Raw genomic sequence first — 20,436 nt, forward strand, 5'->3', positions numbered from 1 at the left:
TCGATTTTTCAAGATGCATGAGCTTATTTGTTACGTAGTGTCCCCTTTTTATCATATAACTTGACAAGTCTGCAATGCAGTTAGTAGAGCATACAACATTATCATTACCATTTGTATGCATGTCGTTTAGAAATGTACTTGGATCGTACTGTCTTCATGATATCGAATTCATTTTTCCTGACAATCATCATTGCACACATTGCTTCAATCAAAAGAAGACAATGATGCCTTATCCTTTCTTTTGCGTCTATACCACTTGATCGTTGAACTGTTGCATCTTCATTATTCAACGTTTACTGGTCGGAATGAACAACATATTCACCATCTTCACCGGTCCGTGATAGTACTCCCACCACTTTCTTTGTTAGGTTATTTATCTTGTGGTTGTGAACATTGTATTGTCACGATCTAACTTGTAACTTTGCACATAACTTCCTTAATACATTCAGTCTAAAAACTTCTAATCATGGGCCTCAAAAATTTACGAGCATTACCCTAGAAATCTTTCAAACTCATTTCACTTGTTTTGCCCTATAACTTTTTATCTGAATTTTTCATGGGCCGAGATTTCAATAAAATGATACCACACGACCATCTATGTTCTTTAGTTTCCCATTCTGCACTTTCCTTAGTAATAGTCGTTTCGTTTGAGAATCGTCAAACAATTTTTTGGATATAGCTTGTAAGGTTTCATGATCGGGATGTAGTAGACATTTGATACAGGTTGGGGAAAACTGAAAAATATAAAATAGAGTGATAGTTTAGAAAATTTTGGAAATCTCCATAATACGAAGGGTTTGAAAACAATAAGGATAATTAGTTTACTGTATTAGGATTCATTGTTTTCATATTCGATAAAAAGGTTAAGATATTGAAAATATATGTCAATATTTGACTTTATTTACAAGAAATTGAAAGTTAAAATTTTAATTTTAAATTAATTTTTTAATTAAAAAAATAGTTTAATTTAATATACATTATCTATCTATCTAAAATAGAAATTAAGACAATATTTGATGCATCAATAAGAATCGGCCAGTTGACAAGTCTTGGATTGGTCATGGTCTCATGGATTGGATTTGGTGGTGGGTGGATGACTGAAAAATTCAACCGGTCATTTTACGTTTCTTCTTATTTATCAATACAAATGATCGATTGACCATTAATAAAGCTAGTCTATTACAACGTTTTACTTTTATTTTGAGTATGTAACTTCCAGCACAATAGTAACATTCCAATAACTTGAGTTGATCCAATTAAAAGTGATATTCATACAATTTGTTTGATCCATGATTGTATAAAACTAACTTATACAATTAACTATATAACTTTACATTGTGATACATATATAAAAAATAGTGCCACCAAAATATCACTTATCCATCTATAGAGTTTGTGTACTTCGATAGGAAAATGAGATTTTTGACCGTAAAATTGTGTAATATCTCGATAATGGTGTCCCTTCATGAAAATGTAAATAATAAATAAAAAGTACAATTAATAGAGTACAATAGCCCTTTTATAATTATTACTACTAATAAAATCTTTTAAATAAAGGGAGGGAATTCCTTTAAGTTACCCATAAATGACGTACGGTTGAATAGGACACAATTTTTCTATTATAGTATCAAAAAAGTACATATACTGTATCCTTTTATCTTGGTATACAATTTCATTACTTTGTCTTGAAAAGACTTTTATTTTGTTTTGTGCTATGTTAATTTTTTTTTATTTTGTTTTGTGTTATGTTAATTTTCTGCATTATGAATGAATATGGTAATTTTTTTTTAATTTTCAATGACAAAATACTACATATATTTAGCTATATAGAGATTTATTAAACATCTACATTTATTGGTTGAAGGATCATTGGGAAGCGATTTGTACGTACACTACTAGATTTTGACCATACACTACCAAGCCACTTAATATGTTAAATAATATTGTACAACACTCTAAAGCACATTTGGTAGTGTACGATCAAAAACAAGTGATGTATAAATCGTTTCCCTTTTGTAGTGGTTTAGCTAATAACTCTTTGATAATATATGCAGATGAATTAGATGACTACGTGTGCTTGTTTCACTAACTTAGAGCATGGGGTATGGGCGCTCGATGCCGACCACGAATCCTATCTGGACAATCGGCACCGACCCCTCAACCATACCGCCATCTTGGTTCTTGGCTCGTGGTTCTTGATGCGGCAATCAAACCCCGTTGTCCGGCGTCAATGTTTTTTTGTTTTCTTCCTTTTTATTTCATGTATGGTATTTATCTCAATCTACATATATTATTATTATGATTATTGTTATTATTATTATAGAAGATTATAGAGATAAAAAGTTGTATGTATATTTTAAAAGATATAGAAAGGGGTTGTTTCTTGATGGAGGTGATTCAACAAAAGAGATGAGAGATTTTTTTTTTCTTTTCTCCATTTATTATACAATTTTATAATTTAAACCCTCCACTATTAATAGTTTTTAAACAATGGTATTTTAGTTTGAAATTTTAGAACTTACATACGTTATCTTTTAATTATTATTATATTTTTTATCAATTGATATTTCTAATCGTAATGACTTCATTATTCTAAGATTACAGTTTTTATTATTGATATAGTATTTTTGAATAAAAAGTTAGTTAACAATAATTTAAGTATTATTATAAGTAAAATAAATTAATGAAGAAAAGTGGTGTTCTGCGTTCGGCTTCATTCTACATCCATAACGGCCTAAAAATGATGAAATAATGAAAGCTGATGTGACACTGAAGTGACGTTCTGGATGATTCTAAGTCCTTGAACCATACCTGATGCTCTTAAGCCCTTGGAGTTCTGAATGAAACAATATGTATAGACTATAGTTTAACAAATCCCTAAAAATAAAGCTTGTAGTTTTGATAAAGAAGTAACTCAGACAATACTTCTGGTCCCATTGTTACTTAAAGTAAATGATAACGGGCAATCAATCAAATTACTTCTCTGAAAAATAATTTACAATGGATTTAATACTTTAATTTTGGTATAATTTAATATGAAAAGTTCACTTACGTGGGCACGTTTGATTCACAAAATGTTTTTAAAAGGAATGGATACTGTCAAAGGAATTGAAATCTGATGTAATGTGTTTTTTTTTTTTTTTGAAGATTTAAGTAATGGAAGGAATGAGATTCCTTTCCTCATTCCCATGGAATGGAGATTCCATCAAATGAGTGAATGTTCACATTCCAATGAAATGATATTCTTTCATTATTCAACAACCAAACGCACTAAGGAATGAAAATTAGTTCCAATTCCATCAGATTCTATCAGAATTTGCGAACCAAACGTGAACTTAAAGACTTTAAAAATGAGCGTAGTAGCATAGTTTACGTTTAGACAAGTTAATTAACAACATTTTGTTTGTTAGAATGAAGCATACATATTTTATTGAAAGTGATTGATGTGCCTATGTATATAAAGATATAATAATATTAATTGAGATGTATTGAAACATTACAAATGGAGATAACGAAAGATCATATATCTAGCAGACATGTCAAGTATTAAAAAATAGACACATCATTAGTCGTCTGTATTTATCTATGAACAAAGAAGTTATAAATAACACTACTATGCAAAATCCTTAAACTTCATTTTATTTTATTTCATAGAGTTTGCTTGTCAATTACCCAGTTTATTTTATTTCATATTGTTATTTTTATCTTAACAAAAATTCTGAAACTTCCAACAAGTATACTGCACATGTGAACAAAATTTTGAAGTTTTATAGATACAAAAGGTGTAAGTAATAATTATTGGAAAATTGGATTGAAATAGATACTGTATAGGGATGAGCAAGAGAAAATGAGCCGTGAAAGGAATCTGTTTATGGCTTTGAGAGTGACTACAGCAAAGGATGATGTCCAAGGCAGGGGTTGAAGGGACCATTGATTGATGGAGACTCAAATGGAAATGGAAAATGAAGGTTAATTCTTAGTTTTATTACATCAAATGTCATTTTGTGGCAACTCTAGTCGGCATTTTTTAGACATTAATTATATTATAATTACTAAAATAGTAAAATCTCTTATATATATATAAATATAACAAGATTTATATGACATAATTATTTTCTAAACAATGATTATTTATTATTATTAAATTTCTTTATATTAATTATTTTTTTTTTTATTGTTTTGATTCATGACATCATTCTTATTTAAGATTTATACTATTTTCTAATTGATTTATGATTTATATTTTTTATAGCCTAAGTCTCTTGTAAATTAAATTATAATTATCTAATTTATGATTTTTTTCAATTATATTTTTGTAACTAATTATATTTATTTGTAACATAAGGTATACTATTATGAAGTCATGAGTAATATATTTATTTTTGTTATTTACGCACACTAAGTATACTAACAAATGTTTTAGTTAACTATAACATAGATATTTAGGAATAGACTCAATCAATTTCGTTGCAACTTCAGTTGTAAAAATATGCTATATAAAACTTTTATTAATATGCACAAGTTGAATCCAGGTTAATTAGTTAGTATAATTAGGTAAAAGACTTAAAACAATAGATATTGTTTTGAGATAACTTGAATTTATAAAGATTTGAACGACAGAGTTTACAATTAGTGTTTTAGTCGAATAACTTTTATTCAAACTTGCACATTTTTGTGAGTAGATACTATAGTAATGAAAACAAACTTAATTTTCTCAATAGCTAATAGCTATACCAAATCATTCGAAACCTTGAGTATTGATTTCATTGTTATAAGATTATGATGAGAGTAACATACATTTTTACTCAAACAAAGTAATTTGTCATCTACGAAATCTTCCATTACCATTCCTGTTTAGAGCATGAAGTGTAACCCATATTTGACAAATAGGTTTTAGGTAAAATAAAACAAGTATTAAAGTAAAATAAATAAAATAATATGAATCCCTTCAGTCAAAATCATCGTGCATCAATTGCTTCGTGAATCTCCGTGCATCAATTTAACTATGATTTAAGGGTCAAGATCTTGTCCTACATGTTTTACTTTAATACTTGTTTTACAATACCCAACCCCTTGACAAATATATATGGTAACGCTAACTGAAGTATTGATTACGCATATCAAAATTTGGGGCCTAAAAACACTTGCTTTATTATCTTTATTGTTAACACGGTCATGAGCGACATTGCAAGACCGATTTTATGTGTTCTATTATGTTAATTATTGCTACACTTGTTTTACTGTATCCCCCCTTATGGATTTTCCTTCAAGTATGAAGACACAATGGCGGTTGGATGGTGTAGATACATTCCCAGTCTTTAGTGCGCGAATTGACAATGTTTCGAGTCAGAATTTCAAAACTTGTTGTTACAATTTCGTACCTAGAAAGTTAATATCCATATATGGGGATTATTTCCAGATCGTGTTGGACCTTGTCTAATAGGCGTGTGGATCTCTCTTCCATTGTTAATCACGTGTTTTGTTATTTCCCAATTGATGTCAAACTAGCGTTAATTATTGGCTTGGTGTTGGGTCGCTTCTGTTTCTCAAGCCAAGAGAGCTTGCGTATAAGGTGGAGACTACTAAGTTATCCATGCCCAAGAGATCTATTGTGACCATTATATTGTGGTGGTGGTCGACTTGAAAGTTTCGCATTAAATTTTCTCACTGAGATAAAAGAAAAAAAAATAGTCTTCTTTAATACAATAGTTATTTATTCCTATTTTTGGTTTACTAGTAGGAATTAGAAGTCAAGAGTTACTTGAGACAAGTGGATTAATAACCCTTTCTATGTATGTAATTTGTTTTTCGCTACTGGTTGGCTTTATTAATATATAATTTTGCTATTGTTAAAAATAAAAAAATCAAACAAATTTCATTTTTCGCACAAAACACAAGGAGGTTAGGTAGTCATGGACTCATGGTTCCATCAATTTTACGTTTAATAAAAATCCGCTTAGTTTTATGAGGAATTAAAATGAGATGATTAACAATGATTTTACTAAATAAAGTGTATTGTAGACTTGTAGTATGTATAAAAATCTGGTTGAAGGTCGACATACCAAAAACGATGACCGAAAATTATAAACAATGGTAAAGTGACAAAATGTTGTTGGAGTATTTGATGCAATTACTACTATCGACACACTCTCTGTTGCTACTAATTATAGACAGAAATATCATACAATAATAATAACTTATGAAATGAAAATACTAAATCACCTTTTTGATCTTGTTATTATGGAATGTAACAAAAAGTACAAAAAACACATGAATTACTAAATACAAATCATCATACTTACCTAAATTAAATTGACTCTAATTACTATCTTAACTTTTATTTGATGCAATTACTACTACTAGATACACACACACTACACAGTCTTGCTACTAAGATTAGATTAATTAAACCAACGAGAGAAAAAAACAATAATTTGGCATGCGTATACACACTGTTTTTGTCATCTCTCAAACTCCTTTTTAGGCCAAATAAAACCAAAGCTTGTTTCTCATCTTTCCTTTTCTCTTTTCTTTTTCTTTTCCTCTCTCACTATCACACAAAATAAACCATATTAAACAAAAAAAAAAGGACTAAAAAGATCACACAAAAACACACACACAAATTGCAAAAAAATAAACAATAGCATAATCCTATCTTTTCATCCTTTGATCATATTCCCATTTCTCAAAACCCTAGGAAAGGAAAGGAAAGAGTGTCTCATTGGGTCCCCAAAAGTTTCATAAAGTAATCAAAAGCAAACAAACAAATTAAAGCATCATATCACATCCATCCCTAAATTTTTTACATTTTACACTACAATCTTTCTTTCATTTCCCATTTCTTCCTTTTTTTTATATACTAATTCATAAAATAATTCTTTCTTTATTTTACCAAATCTGTAAACTGTCAGCTTCTACTACATACCTCAAAAATTATAAAAATACTATCTTTAAACCTTGTACTGATCAAATGCCAAGTTAAGCCGAAAGGGTTTTCAAGATTTCTACTTGTTAGTACTAATCTTGCGTGTATACATATATATCTATATCTATATGTATGTATATGTATCTTCTTTTTTCAAGAATTGAAGTGGGGTTTAAAAAAGATTCAAACTTGATTGGCCGACTGTAAGTAAAAATGGCATCAGAGCAGAACAGGTTTCTGCAACACCCACAACAACCAGCTTCTTCAAGGGTACCCTTTTCTTACCTCTTGGATCTTACCTCATTTTTGTTTTAGTTTTCTACTTTACTTTTCTTGATTTTTTATTTTTTTGGTTTTTCAGTATAACCCATTTTGTACTTGTTCAGATCTGTTTATGTTTTTTTTACATTTATAGTTACTGTTTATAATGTACTCTTTACTTCACACTTGATGATCATTTTCAGATCTATATATATATTTTTTATATTATATATACATGTATATATGTATGCATTTTTAAGATATTGTAGATCTGTTTACTGGGTATCTTAGTTTTTTCTTGCAGCTACTTAAATTTAGGCTGCCCATGATTTGTAGCTCAAAATGTTAATTAAACCCCACACACATTTATACTTAAAAGTTATAATTTGTTTTTTAAGTGTTATGAAAACCATCTGAAATTGGACTATTATGGGCAAAATAGTCAATTATTAAAAATTAGATAAGGAAGTCGGAGTTGCCTATGCAAGATGTCTAATACATTATATTTTGTTAGAAAGTTACTTGTTTGTGTTAAAATTTGATGATTTTTAAGAAAATTGTTAGAAATGAGAACATTTATGGGAAAGCTACTTTAAGCATCACTGTCTACTCTTACCTAACAATATGTTATGATATCATTGATTAGCAATAAATGGTTTTACTTCATTTTGGCTGGTAATAGTCTTGCTAATAAAGCTGAAGTAGTTTTATATGCTATATGTATAGGTTTTGTATAATTTTGTTAATAAGTTGAGTTTAAGGGAAAACAAAAGTAATCTTTTGTTGGATTGTGCTGCAGCGAAAAAGATGGGGCGGCTGCTTAGGTGGTTTATCTTGTTTTGGGTTGCAAAAAGGTGGAAAGCGTGTTGTACCTGCATCTCGTATGCCAGAAACCCATGCAACAGGAAACCAACAAAATGGGCCTCAAGCTGCGGGGTTAACTAATCAGAATAACTCGGTTCATCCGTCACTATTAGCTCCACCATCTTCACCTGCCTCCTTTTCCAATTCGGCCCTTCAATCTACAGCCCAGTCACCAAACTGTTTTCTGTCAGCGAATTCACCTGGAGGTCCGTCTGCTCAAATGTATGCCACTGGACCTTATGCCAACGATACCCAACTTGTGTCTCCACCTGTCTTCTCAACCTTCACTACCGAGCCATCCACAGCTCCACTTACACCGCCACCTGAGCTAGCTCATCTGACCACACCCTCATCTCCTGATGTACCATATGCACAGTTCCTTTCATCTACTTTGAATCTTAAAGGTGATCGTAAGAATAGTTACATGACTGCAAATGATCTTCAAGCAACATATTCTTTATACCCTGGAAGCCCGGCTAGTACTCTTAGATCACCAATTTCACGAGCATCAGGTGAAGGTTTATCATCATCTTTCCCTGAAAGGGATTTCAGCCCGCAATGGAATCCTTCACCTCCGTCTCAAGAAAAAGGGTCAGACCCGAGGTTACCACAAGATGCTAATTTCTTCTGCCCCGAAACATTTGCACAATTCTATTTGGATCAATCTTTGTTTCCTCATTCGGGTGGGCGGTTAAGTGTTTCTAAAGAATCAGATGTTTATTCGAATGCTGGAAACGGGGTTCAAAGCAGGCAGAGTAAAGTGTGCAAGCAAGATATCGAGGAATTAGAAGCTTATAGAGCATCATTTGGGTTTAGTGCTGATGAAATTGTGACAACAGCCCATTATGTAGAGATCTCTGATGTTATGGACGACTCTTTTTCCATGATGCCCTCTGGACCCAATAAGGTGCATGAGAGCAAAAGTATACCAAGTCTCGGAGAAGATGAAGTGCCAAGCCCAAAAAATCGCAGGGCGGAAGCTACTCAGTCTATCAGGAACGAGCCTGATTCATGTGATGCCATTAAAGGTAAATATATTTTACTGTATATTCATATCTTATGCTAAGAGCATTAGCTTTAATCTGGCCTATGTTATTGATTTGCGTATGCCTCTACCTAGAGGCCGTGGTTTATTCATTTATGAACGGGTTGATCCAAGCTATGTTTTATCACTAATGGTCAAATGTTGGAGTATAATGAAACAAGCCAATTTGTAGAATGGGTCAAACTGTTTATAAGTCACCCAAAATGTATTTTAAATAAAACGGAATGTCATTATCTATGTTATCCAAAAAGTATATTATTATTAATTTGATATAGGTTTTTTTAACACTGCAACCTGTTTATAAAACATTAAGCTTATCTTAAACAATTTGTTTCGTATTCAACGCACCCGTTGACTAGTACAAAGGAAGTTTCTTTTCTTCTGTTATCCGTTATCCAATTCGCTTTCCCTGCTTATTTTGCAACATCTACTTCTTGCCATTATGCATTATTGGGTATGAGGGGGTTATATGAACTTGTGGAACTCTATGAAGTTGCAACTATATGTATTTTCTTGAAGCAAAGAAGCTTACTTTGAGTTTCCAAGATCTTAATCTGACACAAAACTTCCTGTTTGTTTGACTTAAGATGTGAAAGAACCTTTTGAGCATTGTTTGACGGACGATGAAGACATATTCTCAAAGATGGGAGGTTCAAGAATGAACGGGAAGTATTATATGGGAAATCACGCAAATTCTGATGCAGAAGTCGAGTATAGAAGAGGTAGAAGTTTGAGAGAAAGCAGAGGAAACTCGAAATGGCCGTGAACGTAGAGAGGAGAATTATATTGCATAGTTGGTTCCCTGTATGTATTAATGTGCTATCTGTTTTCCCTCCTTGAAAAAAAAAACACCGATGGATGCTGGTGTTGTCTATTATGTTGTTTTTACTTATTTTTTTTTTTATTTTTATTTTTTTATTTTTACTTTCTAATGTAACTATTATATATGTATCTGGTGAATGTGCATTTGGTAAAGCAAATGAGATGGGATTGACTATTTTGTGAAGAATAGGAGCTGGAATTTATTATGCACTGCAGTGCAGTCCTTTTGTTAAAACGTTTTGGTTCATTTTGGTTATTGAGTTTTACAGTTTTAGCCCGTTTCGTCTGAAACTAAGAGAGGTGACCCGGACTCTGTTGAGGGTAATCCGCTCTGTGCTACGATTGAAGTAGTAGTGTCAAAGAAGAGAAAAAAAAAATTACCAAGTGAAGTTAAGAGGGAAACATGAAACTATTTAAAGTTTGGAGAAATGTAACTAAAGTTTTAATTAAAGAATGTATCTCTTACTGTGAGAAAAACCTTGTTATTAACTGGAAAAACTCCTCTGTTATTACAACTAGGCAACTAGCCAGTCCACTGCTATAGTGCTATTTGTCTGCCTCATCGCAGGGCCGAATGGGCTCCGGCAATGCTAAACATTCCACAAGTTGTTGGGCTTGGGCCTGTGTTGGGTATATTATGGATAGTCTGTTACTTGACTAACTGACAGTCACTGACTTACCTATCTAGTTAACATAAAGGGATTTGTTAACTAGTGTCTTTAGTGCACTAGTTAAGAAATATTTAATGAACTCATTATTTCTTTATTAATCAAAAAATTATATTTAATGTGTATTAATTCAACCTAACAGTTTCTATTTTTAAATGAATAATTAATATATATTTTCATATGTTAGAAAATTTCGACTTCAATAAATGATTCATTAAATGCTTCTTAACTAGTGCACTAGGGCAATTCCCAATAATAAAGCTCCTGATGTAGCATAGTGATAAAGACATAAAGTCAAGCAACATAGAAATAGAAATAGAGGCAATATGTTTAGGGAAATGTTAAATACAACCCTAAAGGTTGTATGGTTGTATTTAACGTGCATAAAAAAACTTGTACCTTCCATATTAAAAGCCCGCCTCTGATTTTCATAGTAAATGTACAAACAATCTATACACCTTAAACACAGCCCTAAGGGCTGTATTTAGCAAACCCCATATGTTTAAATACTTTCTTGTGTCACTTAAATTATACGAGTAAATTTTATGATTTTACTTTTTATATTAGTCACAAGACCTATCGATGGAGAAAGATATGGATATCATGTTTTTATATTTTCTAAGCGGCCTAGTAGTTATCTTTTTGAGCCTCTTTACAATAAGTTGAAGGTTCATATTCTGTCATGTATAATCATGGAGTTGATCAGATAGATATTCGGAAACGGTCACGGAAATAACTCATTAATCCCCGTATATCATAGTCAATAAGACTTATTTCCCGTTTAACTTGGAAAAATTTAATATGTTTACCTGTGATCTTTTTACAATTCTTTTATTTTGTAATAAAATTTCATTGTTGTTATTATATGCATAGAACATGTTTAATGGATGTTTTAGTAATTTTTATAGCACGTCACCACATAAAATGCATAGAGTAATTTATACTCGTATGTTACTATTACTAAGTCAATATGATGAACTATTATTGTATTTGATCACTTTTAAATTATCTAAATTCAAGTTCAAAGCCATTCCAAAGAAACTAGTATTATGTCTTCATGTATTGTACAATCTAACATACGCTGTTCAAAAACCTTGAACAAGTTAACGGTGTCGTTCCGTGGAAAAAACTATGTTAAATAAGAATACACGTACGCCATTGTATTTAAAAGTAATATAATATATATGATCAAAAAACAAATCAAAATATACAAGTTTCCCTTAACATATGTAAATGTCTAAGAAAAATAATTGATAGACTGGTTTAAACTCGGTCTAATAATATGATAAAAAAAACGGATCAAATGGATTAAAATTAAAGGTTAAAATTCAAAATAGATATTTGAATCTTGATCCTTGAATTTAATCCAAAAATCAAAATTATCAATTTTACTAATGAAGTTGATAATAACTTTAAAGATTCAAGTCGTTCAATCAATTTAAGTAATGGGTATGGTACGAAGTACCGGTAACTCAGCAAACAATAAAATTAAAATACTGTAACACGTACAAAAGTCGACCGAATAAGACAAATGTTAGAACAATATAATAATAATAAAAAAAAAAAAAATACAAAGAAAAGGATAAACATTGAACCGTGATAACGCGCAAAATGTATTTGTGGGCGGCACACAAACACCGCCACGCCACCGCCACGGAATTCAACACACGCACACAGCTTCTTCCTTAATCCTGCCACTATCTGCCTATTGTCGACTCTTATCCATCATATCAGTCAATCTTTCTTCTAGCCTATTTCCTACACCTTCCATTATTACACCTATATATATATAGCCCATAATATATCCAATCCCCATAACATTGGATCATACAATAAATATCTAGCTCTTTATACATTTTATCAAAACAAAACATTTTGTATTTTTCGTACACTACTTTTTTAACGTACAATATGAGTTTTGGCAAGTTATTTAGAAATGTCACAAAAACCCCAATTACTACTAGTCCATCATGTTCAACTTCAACAAGTGATGACATTTATCAAGTGTTTAATTACTTTGATGAAAACGGAGATGGGAAGATAACGGCGTCAGAGTTCCAAAACAAGATAAGGAAGGTGGGAGGAGAAGAACATCAGTTGTCGGACGAGGAAGCGGAGATGGTCGTGAGGTCGTCGGATGCGGATGGAGACGGAGTGTTGGGTTTGGATGATTTTGCGAAAATGATGAAGGAAGGGGAAGTCGAAGAGTTGAAAGAGGCGTTTGTTATGTATTCGGGTAGTAAAGGGTGTAGTAGTGTGATTACGCCTAAAAGTTTGAAAAAAATGTTGAAGCGATTGGGGCAATCGACTAGTGTGAAAGATTGTAAGACGATGATCGGAAGATTTGATGTCAATGGTGATGGTGTGTTGGATTTTGATGAGTTTCGAGTTATGATGAGCTAGGATCAGAAGATACCAGGATCAGAACATACCTGTCTTTTGTTCTGATCCTAGCTCAACTTTTTTTATATATTTCAATTTGATTATGTAGAGAAAGAGATTTTTTTTTAATTGATGATTGTATGCACACTTGTAAATAATAAGTTGTATTTGGAATTGAATTGTCATGTAAATAATAAGTTGCAAACAATGGAACTTTTTATTATGTATTCGCAATATAAGAGATTGATTTCTATCAAACACTAAAGATTAATATAAGAAAGATATATTGACCATAAAATGGGAAGAATTGAGGGAAGGCTAAACCAGTAAACCGTATTGATTTTAAGTGGCATTTTTCAATATAGTACCACCTAAAAGTAGAGCTAAAAAAATGTGTTGTCCAAAAAACAAAAGAATTTCAGCTGCATAAAGTTATTGTTCCATATAAAGTACTTGTGTATACAAGATCACAAGACCACAAGTATATCAAGTATTGATGTAGCCAGAATTACCAAATGACTGGGTGAAGAGTACTTGTTAACACAAGTATCGCATATTGAAATCCAGGACCTTAATTCCATTAGAAATTCAATCCAATATCAATATCACAGATTAACAAATTTCATTTAGTATGTATTCGCAATATAAGTAAAGAAAGTTTTTCTTGTTTAGTTTATTTGAAATAAACGTTAACTTAATCGGGATATTTTTAACGTTTTCAAATATAATGAAATTTGAATCCGATATGTTTTATAATTCATCAAAACATATAACTTTTAGACTACATTGATGTAGGGTTTGTTATCGTACGGTATTAGTACCGAACCATACCAAATTCACTATACTAGCACCAGTTCTAATACCAAAATTTTTGGTTTTATACCCTATTGGGTACCCAAAATAGGTGTTCATAATTTTTTGTATACATGGCATTAAATGATATTCGTATTGCCAATGAAGGTTAGTCCAACTGGTCAGAGGCACTCCCGATTTTACTCAAGATTTTGAGTTTGATCCTTAGGGATGACAAAATCTTGGGGTTTTTTCCTCTGAATACGTGTAATGACATATGGTCAACATCTTGTTGTCTAGGGTATATGCAAGGCTTCACCATTATACGGTAAGGTTTTCCCGATGTCGTATGCCGATGTTCGGAAAAAAAAAAAACTGAGATCCGTATTAAAAAACTTTCATGATTTTCTGCATTAAATTTGGTTTCTTTTGTATCGAATAAGTCCGTCTCAAAGCCGTTTTTTTTTCCCAACCGTCATTTTTATTATTAAAATAGAGAAAAGAATCATTCAATAAAGAGCCCATTACGACAAGGGACTTGGACAACGGTACTGAATTGTTCACTCTAAATATTCAATATCAAAACCGATACCGAATATTAACGATACCAAAAAGAAAAAATTGTATTAAATAAATACATGTGTTAATGTGTATGATTGTACGACTATCTATAGTACATAGGCGGCTCAAGCCGTTAGGGGGGCTAAAGCAAACTTTCAAATCGGCTTTTTCCTCACAAGCGAAAAATTAGTAAAGTTCATAAAAAACGATTTACACAAGACAACAATCACTATGAGACAAAATGAAAAATATGCATATGTTATATAAAAGTCATCATCTAATTAACCTTTATTGTTTATAGTTCAAATTTGTAGCGTGAAGAATATAATAAATTATATTCTACATTTAATCATGTCCATATATCATATATGTACCACATTATCTATATCATCAAATTGACTTATTAATTAATCAATTAGTAGATTACTCGATGACTCAAATTTTAGGACAAATGGTAACATAGGTATATATTTATAAAATTTTGTAATATATTTTTTTAATGGCTCATGAAGATAAACACAGGTATGTAAAGATATAAATTTAGGGTCTTTCAAACCCAGGAGTCTAACTGTCTAAGCGACTAAGCCCTTGCTTTATTTCTCAAGCCATTACTGCCGTAGTATATTTGAATTTGACCATACAATTGTATTTAGCTGGGCCAAGCTTGAATGTGTAAATAGAAGGATTATAAGATAGAAAAATGGGCTCATTGAGCATAACCCAACCTTACAGTTATAACAAAGTTTTGTAAGAGCTTCTCATTGTATCATTCAGTCATTCGTTCTTTGAGTTTCTTACAAAAAAAAAATTATATTTGTACTTTAGTAGTTTTATACTCAGAAACTTTATATAACAATAAAACTTTAAACTTAGCACTTCATATACGCTAATTAGATAATTACTCAACTTAATCAATGATAAGTTGGTGGAGTGGTTTGGAGTTCTCCTGGTGACCTAAAGGTCTCAGGTTCGAATCTTCATTTTACAAACTTTGAGATATAGGTAGTCTTTCTATGAGGGTTTGGCTTGGGTATACCCAAGTTCAAGTCTGAGGGGCAGAGTTTACCCCTATTAATCGTCGTGTTTTCGGGCGAATTAATAAGGGGTTTTCCCCCCTTGGGTATTTGAAATAGACATTTCTACTTCGAAAGAGCTCTCTAACACGAACCCGGTTAAGATAACATATGATAGAACTATTGCTGTCGAATCGTGACACGAAATTCACCTTTCAAAAAAATAATAATTACTATACTCAAAATATTTTAATATAGTAAAGTAACGGCATAACTAAGTTTAATATACACTTATTTAATAACACTAAAAATAATTTTCTTTAGGACACCAGCCAGGCAGCCACCCATCATACAAGATATTTTATTTTGTAGCATTAAATTCCCAATTTCAATTTTCAATAGTATTAATTTGCTTACAAGACCGATAACATATTGACTTTTGTTTTATCAAAATTAGTTTTGACCATCGTTTCAAACACGCCAATCACAAGACCGCCACCACAAAATGCGTAGACTTTTCCCCTCTTTTTCTTTAATTGCTTCCAAAAACAAAAAACCTCCTTAAACAACATACATTTCATAATCCAATCCAAAACCCACTTCAATCATTTTCTCATTTCATAAAAAATTCACACACAAAAAAAATGTTGTTCTCACCCCGACTACTATCCTATACTATACTCATAACCTTGCTTACTATCCATGGATCTAATTCGCAACAAACTTACGTACACAATCGACAACTCGACTGCGAAAACGCTTACGATACCGCTCTCGGTTACACTTGCACTTCCGCATCCACTCCTTCTTGTCAATCTTACCTCACCTTTCGATCACAACCACCTGCTTACAACACGCCTGACGCCATCGCAGCCCTTCTCGACTCCAACCCGAATGATATTACATCGCTTAATGAATTTTCTTCCAACTCGGCTATCATTCCAGCTGACACTGTGGTGTTAGTCCCTATTAGTGACTGTTCTTGTGTAGGGAACCGGTTTTATCAACATAATTCTAGCTATTCCATTAGATTTAGGAATGAAACTTATTTTTCGCTTGCGAATAATACTTTTGAAGGGTTGACTACTTGTCAAGCCATGATTTCTCAGAATTCTTTAGATTATCGGAATTTAGCCATCGGTGATAACGTCACGGTAATTAGTCAAAATATATATTTTTTGTTTGTTTTGCTAAATACAGCCCTAAGGACGGTAGTTAAGATGCATAAATTAGTTGTATACTTGTCATAAAATTCACAGGTGGGCTTTTAATATGAAAATTTATAATTTTTTATACACGTTACTAGGTTGTATAACCATCCATGTATCCATTTTTGATGATTTTTTGTATATGTACAGATTCCGCTAAGATGTGCGTGTCCAACAGCCAACCAAACGGCTGCCGGGATAAGGTATTTGGCAACTTATTTGATCACATGGGGCGACACGATTGAATATATGTCCCAGATTTTTGGGAATGTTGGTGGACAGAGGATATTAGATGCAAACGAGCTTAATGCTACAGACGTTGTATTTCCCTTTACGCCTATTTTGATCCCTCTTACAACCCGACCCACAAAGATCAATGCGTCTGTAGCTCCTGCACCGCCGCCTTCTTCACCAACGATTCCAGTAACACCGGACACCGGTGGGAGCTCGTCAAATACCGGGGTTTTTGTCGGTGTTGGAATTGGTGTCGGTTTGCTGGTACTTGTTTTGGTTTCCGGGGTTCTTTTTTGGTTCTTTAGGAGAAGAAAGAGTCAACAAAAGCATACTTACAATCTCCCTCCAGCAAAAAAGTCTCCTAACTCTATGGAGATAACGCCAGAGAGTAATTCGTGGTCGATTTCAGCTGAAGGGCTTCGAATCGCGATAGAATCTTTAACGGTTTATAAGTACGAGGAACTACTGAAGGCTACAGGGGATTTCTCAGAGGAAAACAGAGTGAAAGGATCGGTTTATAAGGGGATTTTCAATGGGGATCTTGCAGCTGTGAAGATTATGAAAGGGGATGTTTCCGGTGAGATCAATATACTCCAACAGATCAATCATTCGAACATAATTAGACTCTCGGGATTCTGCTTGCATCAAGGGAATACGTATCTAGTTTACGAGTTTGCTGACAATGGATCACTAAGTGACTGGCTGCACTCGTCCTTCAAGAGCATGAAGTACGATATGGTTTTGGAATGGAAACAAAGAGTTCAAATTGCACATGATGTTGCGGATGCATTGAATTACCTGCACAATTTTGTTAATCCACCATACATTCACAAGAATTTGAAAAGCAGTAATGTGTTGTTAGATGGTAATATGAGAGGGAAAATAACGAATTTTGGGTTGGGAAGAAGCATGGATGACAACGGCGATGGAGAACTTCAGTTGACTAGGCATGTTGTCGGGACGTTTGGTTACATGCCACCAGAATACATTGAAAATGGCTTGATTACGCCTAAAATGGATGTGTTCGCTTTGGGTGTGTTGATCTCAGAGCTCTTATCTGGTAAAGAAGCTGCCACTAGGCCGAATGAGGATGAGAAGGATAAGGATGAGGTGGTGGTACAGCAGGGACAGCTGTCGGAGCTGATTAAAGAGGTTGTTAAAGGGGAAAATGTGAGAGATAAACTGGCAGAGTTTATGGACGGGAGCTTAAGGGATGAGTATCCGGTGGAGTTGGCTTATTCTATGGCAGAGCTAGCTAGCAAATGTGTGGCAGCTGATCTAAATGACCGGCCGTCTGTGGCAGAGGTGTTTGTGACGCTATCTAAGATATTGTCGTCTTCTTTAGACTGGGATCCATCTGATGAGCTTGAACACTCCAGATCGCTTAGCCATGGCAGATAATCATAAAAACCTTAAGTTGGTATAATCTAATGTTTTTTTTTTGTTTTGTTTTGATTAGTCTAAGTGTGTACTGTAAAAGAAGAGATAAAAATCACGAATAATTCAATGCTCCAAAAGACATTATATAAGGTTATCGAATAAGCTGTATTTGGGATACTTAACTGGACTACTGGAGAGCCAAGGTTGGTACCTGTGAAATTGATCCAAAGAGACCAAAAGATGTTGAAGTACAGATCTATGTAGATACTGAGAATTTACTTTTTGTTAATACTTCATTACTCTGCTAAAGAGGAGTATGCCTAATATATACTGAAAAAGAAGGGTAATGGAGTTCTGTTTTTTTTTTTAGTTTCAGTCATCATTAACAATCACTTAGAAGTGGCTTATAACATCTTGACCTCCATTTTCTTAAAGCCTTTACCACATATGGAGTGACTAGGACAGCAATTGGGTCAAATTCTGGTTGGTGAGACCGGGTTGCAGAGTGATATTGCCCAACTCAAACCCGACCTGGGTAGATAATCAGGTTGGGGTTTTCAAACAGAGTCCGAAACCTGTTAACATACAGACAACCTTTCTGACTTTTTAAAGTCATATCATACATGCTGGCTGATTGACTTCAGGTCAAATAAGTTTCAGACACCCATTTACCCAAATAGCAAAACTGAACCTGACCTCAATAAATTGGGTTGGCAGGTTGGGATTTCAGACCCATTTATGTTTGCGCCGTTTCAGGTCGGATCGAGTATTTGCAGTCTCACCTTGACCTCAGTTTTCTACATCCCAAACACAAGACCACCGTCATCTTAAGTAAACCCCGCTTATTATTATGTTAAAATGTTCAAAATCATAATCCAAATTATACAAGTCATTTTCCAATTCCTATTTTATAATCAAATCTCAATCCTTAAACTTGTTAAGCTGGTAGTAATTCGATAAACGACAACTCAAATGCAACAAGTGCACTATGGTCTATGATCATCAGCTATAACCACCGACATTAGTTCCACCTAAAACTGTTACCACCAAAGATCAACACCTCTGTAACTTAAATACTACTGCCTGCTCCACCATTCCATTAGCACCCTCTTCCATTAGCAGCAGAAGCTCCTCCTGCTAAACACTCTCCAACCACTGTGATGATCCCCCCAACTAGCATGTCACTTGGATACATTGAGAAAGGCTTGCTTACCCCTAAAATGGATGTGTTCGGTATTTTGATTCGAGAGCTCTTATCAGGAAAGAAGTAACCCTACCACTTTAGGGCGGCTTAGAAGGAAGGTATGGGCCAGCGTAAAAACAGGGGTAGCTATTGGGAAATGATGATAGAGTTTGGTTGAAGGGGATAATGTGAGAGAGAAGCCGACAGAGTCTATGATCGGTAGATTTGTGGGAGTATCCGGCAGAGTTGGCCTATTCTATGGCAGATCTAGATAGCAAACGTGTGGCTGCAGTTCTAAAAGACCACCCATCTGTGGCGGAGGTGTTTGCGACACTGTCTAAGATAATGTTAACCTTTCTAGCCTCGGATCCATAACATTCCTGATCTCTTTAGCATGGCAGATAACAAGATATCTTCAACTGTTATAGTTCCAATGTCTTTTTCGACATCATGTCTGTGTGTATTAATTATAGAATAAAAGAACATCACAGATGCCTGTTATACTTCCAAAGGGCCACCAAATTTATTAAATAAAGTCTAACAATTTAGAGATGTACTCAGACTGATCAGGTTCAGCCCTTGGAGATTTGGGATGAAACATATTGTTGGACCCTGGATAGTATCATTAACCCTCACCTAATACTAAAAACCCAGTCAGAGCTTGCTGACAGCCTGATTAGTGTTACTTCTTTATATTTATTGAATTTAACATTCTACATACAAGGGAATACGAAAAAAAACAAGTTATCTTTAAATAGAATAAAAACAAGATTATGTCAAATCCACTTTTTAAGTAGAATTATATCAAATTGGTGTATAAGAACTAATCGACAATTTTTCTATGCAAACCAAAATTCAATAATTTCCAAGTTTGCCACAAAAAACTTGCCCTGTTGAAAGAGAGATAAAGAAAAAGATCATTTGGCATGTTCAGAGAAATTGAATGGAGCAAATTTTTTAAAATATATCACTTTTGACTGTATATAGGCATATAGCCACGGCCACCGGAGAGTAAAAACCATTTGAATAACAATTAAAAGCTCAACTTTTTTTTTAAACTTGAGTCTAGATTTGATCCTTGAATAGTAATCATCAAGA

General features: G+C 33.2%; 3 protein-coding genes across 3 annotated transcripts; all 3 read left to right on the forward strand.

Annotated features, from left to right (window-relative positions):
• The first annotated feature begins 6,613 nt into the window (after positions 1–6,613).
• Positions 6,614–10,101, forward strand: LOC122609050 (uncharacterized protein At1g76660). Its single transcript, XM_043782112.1, has 3 exons — positions 6,614–7,195; positions 7,986–9,078; positions 9,683–10,101. Exons 1-3 carry the CDS (start codon positions 7,139–7,141, stop codon positions 9,859–9,861), a joined length of 1,329 nt encoding a protein of 442 aa, XP_043638047.1. The 5' UTR covers positions 6,614–7,138; the 3' UTR covers positions 9,862–10,101.
• Positions 10,102–12,168: 2,067 nt separating this feature from the next.
• On the forward strand, positions 12,169–13,175 carry LOC122609059 (probable calcium-binding protein CML31). The gene has a single exon (XM_043782121.1). It carries the CDS (start codon positions 12,497–12,499, stop codon positions 12,986–12,988), a length of 492 nt encoding a protein of 163 aa, XP_043638056.1. The 5' UTR covers positions 12,169–12,496; the 3' UTR covers positions 12,989–13,175.
• Positions 13,176–15,882: 2,707 nt separating this feature from the next.
• Positions 15,883–18,444, forward strand: LOC122607548 (protein LYK5). The gene is made up of 2 exons (XM_043780543.1): positions 15,883–16,487; positions 16,692–18,444. The coding sequence occupies exons 1-2, from the start codon at positions 15,978–15,980 to the stop codon at positions 18,174–18,176; spliced, it is 1,995 nt and encodes a 664-aa protein (XP_043636478.1). The 5' UTR covers positions 15,883–15,977; the 3' UTR covers positions 18,177–18,444.
• Positions 18,445–20,436: the final 1,992 nt, after the last annotated feature.

This window comes from Erigeron canadensis, chromosome 1 (genome assembly GCF_010389155.1).
Source record: "Erigeron canadensis isolate Cc75 chromosome 1, C_canadensis_v1, whole genome shotgun sequence".
Taxonomy (NCBI): domain Eukaryota; kingdom Viridiplantae; phylum Streptophyta; class Magnoliopsida; order Asterales; family Asteraceae; genus Erigeron; species Erigeron canadensis.